Genomic DNA, 9318 nt, shown 5'->3' on the forward strand with positions numbered 1-9318 from the left:
TTAATACAGTACCAAACTGAGACAATTTTCCTTAACAAATGTAGAGTGGTTATAAAATAATTGTTCCTACTTAGCCTCTGGAGAGCACTTAAGTAACCTGCGGCACATTTTCAGGTCACTGGAGCTGCCTACGGCGCATTTATACGAATACAAATACCACAACAGGCAAAATGCTCAACCAGGTAGCTGAAAAGAAAATGCCCATAACAAATAAGGATGTCATATATTTCTAAAATACAGCAACCCAATTAAAAATGCAATTATAAAAACTAAAGACTATATATACATGATAAAATGCCATAAAAATATATTTATGGTTGTCTTATCTAAGAATGGATAGCTTCTCGGTTTACCCAAACATGTTTATCGTATTTCATTTTAAACATATCAATTGTGTTAGAATTTACTGCTCCCGGGGAGTAAGCTATTCTTACTGCTGCTGCTGTTCTCAATTTACTCACAACCCTATTAAAGAGAAATATTCCCTGTGACGCTACAACATTGAGTTGTCCCTTACCAATCGATACTGATGTCCCCTTGTTGTAGAAGTAATCGATTGATGGTGCATTAGTAATTCATGGTCCATCCCGTTGAAAATGTTGAATTTTTCGATCACGTCTCCCCGCCATCTGCGTGTTTCCAATGTAAACATATTCAAGGAACAAAGTCTTTATTTACAGATCATTTAATAAGTAGCCAGGTACGTTTTCAAATCAATGAAGTGAACCCGCATTCTCTTAACTCTTACAGCTGCAATGACGAGATATCTCGTCTAACTTCTTTCGCCTTATTTCGGAAATCCAGAATTATATAGTTCTTAAAACCCTCTCATTTCGGCAATCCCGAACCCAGCTGCTGTGTTGAAGTTTTTTTTTACAGTAAAACGGGTTTCCCCCTCCCTTCTTAATTTGTCAATCAACTACCAGTAGGAGGAGTCAGCTTTTTTGAGTCTGATAAGAGAAGGGGAGAGAATAAGATGTTTTTTTCCTTTCCTTTCGAGGTAAACAATTATGCGCACAACATAATAAAAGAAAATGATAGTTTTTCTCTCTTCCTTGTTTTTTTTTCTGCGTTTGGTGGGGGGGGGGGGGGTGCATTTATCAGCTCACGCAATCGGAAAAAATATTTTCTTGAAAATAAGTGGTAATTTCTAAAAGGTTCAGTGATTTCCTTATCTGGCAGTTATATTGCGGATCAGGAAAATTTTAAAAACCGCTCAACTTATTAAATGTTGCACACTCTTGCTGTAGATAGTATCATCTTCAGTCATTTTCAATCCACTGCTGGATGAAGGTCTCCTCTAAATTCTTTTATTTTACTCTGTCTGATGCTTTAGCCATCCAGATAATATACATAATCTTATGTTCCATTCTTTATCCACAGGTTTCTCAAGAAGACCTCCGCAAAGATGTCAAATCAAATCCGACATCATCGATTGCTGATCGTCGGATAATAATCGTTATTCCACGCGGATAAAACGTCATCATCAAGCTTTCGCTAGAGGAAAAAACCTAGCTTGTGCCATCGCCAGACTTTTGTATAAAGTTAATATAAACAACGTTTATATCTGATTAATCGTTGGAGAGAAGAAATTGAGAATAAAAATGGCAGCAATCACGAGAAAAAGCGCATGCATGCAACAACAACAACAACAACGAGTAGTGAAAATTAAGGAAGGAAAAGGATTCAAATAATAATTAATTATTACCACACACACACACGAGACAGTGATGGTGATTATGTTGTTGATGATTATTGTGGTGATGCGGATAACTGCTGCTGCTGTTAAATAACACTGTGTTGTTTATTTTCCCTTGTTCTGTTGTCTGGAGGGGTTCACGCGGAGGATTAACCAAAGAAGATTGAAAATAAATAAATAAATAAAGACGTTTTATTGCTGTCCAATTTCCCCTAATTGCCATTTGCCCTCCGTTATATAGTATATATATAACAGTGATCCCTCTGTGGTTGTGCCTTTTGATGCAAGTTCTCTTTCTATCAACACACATATATATATATGAAATATATATATATATATATATGTATATATACATAACTGTATCTCCCTCTCTCCGGACATGGTAACATTGTGTACCTGTCGGAATTTATACATGTTTGTTTGTGTGTATTGTATGTACTGTATTGTACTGTACTGCCATTAATGCCACTTTTTGGGGCCCGATTCTTCCAAGATTTGTCGTGAAGATCATTCGTTTCCGTTTCTTTTGAAGATTCGCCAAACACAATATTGTTGCTGTATTGTATGTGTATAATGTATTCAGGCAAGGCTTTTTAGGTTTGTTCGTGTCCAGTTCAAGTGGTGCTTTTATATAAAGTTTAGCGAATGTATAAAAAGAAAATGACATTTTAAGATTTAAACCTTCTTATTGATTATTACGTTTGTTGTAAACAGAGTGATTTTTATCCGCTTCATACGAGATTGTGATGTCTTTTATTCCGCGCACGTTAATTGTATTCGGATGTGTGAACTCATTTCCTATTTATTGTTATGATTATTGTGAAAAATTATGTCTATTTCGGAGTTTAACTGAAATTTTTTATTGGTTATTATTTTATTTTATTTTTTTGCTTCGAATGTTAATGCGGAGAAAAAAAATTATTATATTTAAATTTTTCCTCAGGTACCTTTCAGAAAAATTAATTTTTCATAATTTCTATTACAATTTTTAATATCATTATGAACAAATATCGACATATATATCTCCAACAGTTGTTTTGATTTTTTAATTTGCTAGTAGTTAATGAATTTTTCGGTTATTATAACTCGTTATAATAACTTACAAAAGTTAAAATCTAATTTCAATACCAAACAAATATTTGTGTAACATACGAATTAATGAATGAAATAATTATCCAGAATATATACACGCATTAAGGCGGTTGAGTTGGCTTTCATTTTGAAAATGCGATTGTGATAGAGCTTGTAAAGCTATTGACGATCAATTTATGTCATTCCAAATAAACAAATTCTATAAATTTACATTCAATTGTGCGTGATAACTTAAAAAAATAATAACTACCGTAATTCCAGGATGATGAACCATAGTCTTTACAGTTCGTCTCAAAAGTTTACACTAGAGATATTTAACTGAACCATGGATACCGTTTCAAATTTTGATTTCTTTTCCCTTTTTTTTTGCTTGTGATTCAGAATGCAAAAACCTTCTTTAAACTTCGGTCATTGTCGAGGAAGATAAGTTTTAGATTTTTTTAACTCATAATTTTGAAAAACAGCTGTCTTAAAAGTTTAGAAAAATTTCCGATTACGTGCAAATTTCGAAGATTGCGTCTATATGGTGTATCAGAGACGTGATAGTACAAAAGTGGAAAGGTATCGGATTGGTTTTCATTTACAGAGAAATTGCCGAAGTCGTCACATATTTTGTATGATGAAACCATTCGAGAACTTCATTTGAAAACAAAAAAAAAAAGGCATTGCTATTGCTTTGAGCAGGTCAAAATGAAGTGTCTAACGCGTATTGAACCAACGTGTATCCTAAAAGCCTAAACCTGGTTTTCGTAGGCAACGCAGTACAAGTTTACGCGAAAACAAAAATGTTGGAAGATTACCTTAAATGCAAAAAAATGGCCTTGCATGAAATTATGAAAGATCCTGGAGTGAAAATTTCAATAGTTACAGTTCATAAACAAATCAGAGATGCTTGTATTTTTAATTCATAAAAGAGTGCTTAGGAAATCATCTGTCACAAGGAAGCGTCAAAGAGAAGTGAAGAAGAGACTGGAATGGGCACGAAATCATATATGCTATAGAGACAAATAGCGTGGTATCATATTTAGTGTGCAAAAAAATATGGAACGCAGGTGTTCCAGGTGGATGTTTTCAGCACACTAATTTGGAGCTTCGATAATGGTATGGGCAGCATTTGGTTCTAATGGGCAGGCTTCTTTAACTTTTGAAAGTGACCGTCGAAACTTGGATGCTTAAAGATCTTTTAGAGTAATTCGCTACTGATTGGAGGATTTAGGAGGATCAAACTTGACATTTCAACATTATAACATGTCTTTTCAACGAACTGCTGCCACAAAAACTCTCTAATCGTGAAAATGTATCGGTTTTAGACTGGCCATCGATGAGTTCTGACTTGAATCCTATTAGGAATGTATGGGTCATACTTACGATAAATGTGTTTGCAAATGAAATACAGTATTTTTTCGACTGTTGGTGACTTGAAGAGATCTATCGATGAAGGTACAATATTATGGTACAATTTTGATGTTGGAACCCTAGAGAATTTAATTAGACCCATGGAGGATAGTGTGTTGGAAATTATTAGAAAAAAATATAAAATCTATTAGTTATTAAAAGCCTGTAATTTTTTTAAATCTGAATTTTCTCTAAAATTTTAACACAGCCATTTTTTTTGTATTTTCAATACTATAAATATTCTAAATGTGTTTTCGTAGAATTTTTTTTATATAAATGTAGAAATGTTTCAGGTATTATCCATTAGAAGGTGCTAATTTTTCTCGCCGTATTTTTCTAGTTATTTTAAGAAAAATTCAATATCTAAACATTTGAGACGGACTGTGCTGTTTTAAAAATTCATTTATTTCAACTCTCGCTGCGTATTATATGGTGAAGCTGGATACGATAGCTTTTCGGTTGAGGATGAAGCTGAATATCGATCGGTATAAATGAACGGAACATAATAATAGCTGTAATATACAGAAGCATTTGTGAGTATGAACAATATCTCAGAGTAATAAATTTGGCTTTAATTAAAGTCACTTACTGTGACTGTCAAGCCATGGCCAACATTTTTTTTTTGTCAGGGCCTATTAGTGCTAACTATTCGGCTATTTTTCGGGGCCGACGTTGAACCGTTATATCAGTCCTAAAATCAAATATCTTCATATTGCAATCACAATAATCATTAAAATCCCGGAAATTATCTACAACGATGTAAATCCACCACAAATTACTTAGTTTAAGAGTTAAGATCAATGACTTCCACTCATTAAAACCATTTGAAATTCCTTTTCAAATACGAAGGCTGAAACAGGCTAACTGCTCAACGGTGGCTGAAAAAAAAGTACATCAAAATAAGGATGTCGAATAAAAAGGTGAAAAATTAGGCAACTCAAAAGAAGCCATTTTCATGAACAAACAAAAACCTACTGTATGAGATAAATATAATACATTGCACACATAAGAAAATATGTGTGCAAAGCTTTTCGTTTGGATTGTAATTAATAATAAATTAATCAAAGAAAATGCCTCAAATCATATACTGTCGACGCCGCTTACTAGAATCACGGATAATGTTATCATTTTGGTATTTTTATCGCTTTTGCGAAGAACGGAATGGACTAATATCATAACATGGGAAAAATTCGTTTCTAGTTATCGATCTTTCGTATAATGTATCTTTTTTTCCTGTTGAAAACTTTTTTTACACGCGTTTGGAAGCTAAGATTTAACCAAACTTTTTTTCCTATAAGTTATCGTTATCAGGCTGCAAGACTATACAGGATGCTAGAGAGTGTTCCCTCCTCCCTTCCTAGTTGACAAACATTTCCGTACTCAATGTCGTAATCGGTCTGCAGTATTCACCGTAATTCATGCACATGTGCAGCTGCTTTTGCGATGGCCTTCCTATAGTGAAGGCGAATGTATGACGAGAAAAAACAACTTACCTTCACTTCTTAATCAGTTTCTTTCAGTTGACCAGATTCTAATTTTGTTTACGAGATACGTTCTCATGGAATCTATGAAACGTATTGTACATGTAGAAAATATCGTAATCAGTGATATACATTAGACAGTTTCATTCTAACGCCTCACAATGGATGAATAACAAAAATGCAGGATTTCAGCTGAAAGGGGAAAAATGTTCCGTTTCCTCAGCCACCTCGTTGGGCATTTTGCCTGTTGTGGCGTTGCATTTGTATTAAGAATAGACTAAAAGAAATGGAACGATTGAACATTTTGCAACGAATTATATGGAAAAGGAAAACAGTTGTCATTTTTTATCAATACTCTTTTACCATACGTCACGATCGACCAAACGAGGTGTATGGACACAGTACTTGCAAACGAGACTTTTTTCGGGTATGATTATCACTTGGTTATTGTTATCAGAAACCCCGAAGCCTGATGTGATCACATTAAGCGTCGTCGACTATATTTAAATTCATTAAATAAAGTTGAAAAATCCTCATCAAACATGCAAAACGTTGCTGAATCGATTTTACTTTAAAAATTAGTTGACATTATACACCACACGGTTATATCCAAGAATACGGATATCGGTTCATCTTATACGATATTAAAAAATATAACCTTCCGGAATCACTCGTTTTGTGTAAAATAAATGATGGTTAGGTTACACAAAACGAATTATGTCAAGGAAAGATAAATTAATTAACACTATTTGGAAATAACTGTTAATTAGATCCTATCCACGAGAGTTATTTATTACATGCTTGATTGATATTATTGTCTTTTATTCAAAAGGAAACAGCAATCGTTTTTTAGAATAACGCTTGTAATTGTTAACCCGTGTATAAATTGTTTTTAAATCGAGTTGCAATGCGTTTATATGAAGAGTGTTAGGATTTTATATTAAAAGAACCATTTCTTGTGATAAACCTGTGTAGTAGTTTACATGACAGAAATATAAATATATATATATATTATTATATACACATACACAAAAAAAGAAGAAAAAATATCGAAATATCAGCGCTACTATAAGTTCCTTGTGAATGTTTTGCTCGTGATCGTAACGTAGACATTTATCGTTCCCAAGTGTGTGTGTGTAAATGTGCGTGTCTATGTGTCGTTTTTATTAGGTCGTGTTATGTATGTGTATAACATCGTCGTTATATAATTACGGTTTCATTATTATCCATAATTATCATTTTCAATGGAAGAACACGTGCCACAAAAAGTAGGCAGGTAAATGGCTAAACAGAACTGAACCGGACACTTTCTTTCGACGGAAGAGCGGAGAATATTTAAGGAAACCATGTTTCTGCACATGTAACCAGCATTGCCTTGTCGAAGCGGACTGATTGATTGATCGATCGATGATTATGATGATTATGTGTTTGCCACATAATATTTGAGAACAACGTAAAAGAGGATGATTAATGTGATGACGATGATGATAAACATTTGTAAACATGGAGAAGAAGGGAAAAAAAAAGTGCCACATGTTATATTCTGTTTCTGTTTTGTTCTGTTGATTTCTTTATATAGTAGGAAATAATGATAATTATAATCATGTTATAAATCAACGCAACAAAATACGCAGGCGTTGGACGATCATCATCGAGTAATAATGACATTCATGGCAATAATCGAAATCATGCGGGGAAAATATGAAACAGATTTTTCTCATTATTTCATTCTCCAATTTCAAATATTTTTTGAAAATTTTTAAATATTGCTAATTAACTCGCGTTCTATACCTGTTGAATTATTCAAAACTTAATAGAATTAAAATTATGAGATGGCCAAGTTTTTTTTTTTGGTACCTTTAAGACGTCCAACGTCTGTGTTTTAAGGGAACGGATAGTGCATATCCAATAATTTAGTACAAACCCTTCCTCATCTAAATAATTTCATGTTTTTTTTGTGTAATATGTAAAATATGAGTAGAGCTAATATTTATATATATACTTTATGTATTGATTATTAATTGATCGTCAGGGGTAAAAAAAAAGATCGAAAGATTGAAGAAAAAGTTAATGTCCTACGAAGAGATGACGAAAGAGATGGAAAATAAAATTTACTGCTGGACAATAAAATTGAAATTTAACAACAACAACAAAAAAGAGAGAAATAATACTTGAAATATTTCATACCAATTGTGTGTACGAGTGGATTAATTTCTTTGTGAAATCGTTTTATATCAAACTCTTTGATTTCTCATCAGGGCCGGATTAAGGCGCTTGAAGGTCCTAAGCACTTAAGTAATTCGGTGCCCCTCCCGCATTATTGAATCTATCAATTGAAAAAAAAAATTAGGTAGCCAATTTGGGGTAACAGCCCCCAAGTTTTGACGGGAATACGTTCTTTGTGATTTGAATCGCGTAGTAAGTAATGGCATAATTAAATTGATATATTACTTATTTATTTATTCAATATTTTTTAGCCGAGGCCAAAGGATGCGGAAGTTCTGTATGATGAAAATGACGGGTACATGAAAATTCGAAAATCGTAGTACAATCTACAATATTTGATGGTAGATTGTTCCAGTCGATAATAGTTCTTGGGAAAAAAAAGAAGCTAAATTTGTGGCAATCTGAAGAGGCAAAGATGGGCTGTAATTTTTTGAGAGTGATTGAGTCTAACCGAGAAATGAGAGGGTTTAATTATAATGTTGGAAGTGTGAATATTGAAAAACCCATGGAGGATTTTGAAAAGGAAAGTTAAACGAGAAATAAGTCTAAGGGAGGAGAGCGGTTGGATATTGAGTTGGCGCTTGAGTTCCGATATGGAGACAGATGAAGACCAACAGTTAAAAATAAAGCGAGTGGACGGACTTATTTTGGATAGATTTTAATTTTTCTATGTTGGTTTGGGTCCCAGGCTTCACAGGCATAAGAGAGAACAGGGGCAATATATGTTTGGTAGCACTAGTGACGGACATGACTGGTGGAGTTTTTCAGATTACGACGAAGGAAAAAAGGTTTTTGGAGACATTCATTAAAAATATAATCAACGTGACGATTCCAGCGCAGATCGGAGGAGATTATTATGCCCAGGTATTTATAATGGGAAACCTCAGAGATCAAGGAATTGTTTATCGAGTAAGGGAAGTCGTAGTGAATTCTTTTACGGGTAACTTTCATAAAAACAGTTTTTGAGGAGTTGAGGGGCAAATTCCAGGTTGAGCACCATTCGGAAATAATGTTACGGTTGTATATAAGGTATCATCAAATTTGTCTGAAACAACTAACAGACGATACTAATGTTATCTACTGTATATGCATTCCGCACCTTTCGAGATATAGCGTAAAACAATTTCTTTACGAAAGCGGACCGCGACCCAGACCAGAGAAGAGATATTAAAACCAAAGGGATATTTCATTGGATTTGCTTTAACGACATCTACCCGCATACATAAAAATCACTGATATATACTGAATACTTCTTGAGATATGAGCGTTTAAATTATTTCGTTTCCGAAAAGTTTCGCAACTTTTTGCGAATGCACCCTGTATCGTCAAATGATTTAAAAGACGTATTCATCTAAAAGAAATACGTTGGATGAAATTTTATATTACAGAAGTAAATAGTATCTAAGGCAGAGAGTATATAATGTG

The 9318-nt window shown here is 33.6% G+C and overlaps 1 protein-coding gene across 4 annotated transcripts in view; it reads left to right on the top strand.

The window, feature by feature from the left end:
* LOC149075707 (cell adhesion molecule Dscam1-like) overlaps window positions 1-7857 on the top strand; it is a 91604-nt gene extending 83747 nt beyond the window's left edge. For all 4 annotated transcript variants that reach the window (XM_089243203.1, XM_089243201.1, XM_089243205.1 and 1 more), the window contains one exon: window positions 1384-7857. In XM_089243203.1, the coding sequence (XP_089099329.1) occupies window positions 1384-1442 (59 nt within the window). In that variant the 3' untranslated portion in view covers window positions 1443-7857. The remainder of the gene's footprint in view (window positions 1-1383) is intronic.
* The last annotated feature ends 1461 nt before the right edge of the window (window positions 7858-9318 follow it).

Source organism: Pholcus phalangioides, unplaced genomic scaffold (assembly GCF_987345545.1).
Source record: "Pholcus phalangioides strain wild (caught in Gottingen) unplaced genomic scaffold, Ppha-v1.0 ptg000015l_1, whole genome shotgun sequence".
NCBI lineage: Eukaryota > Metazoa > Arthropoda > Arachnida > Araneae > Pholcidae > Pholcus > Pholcus phalangioides.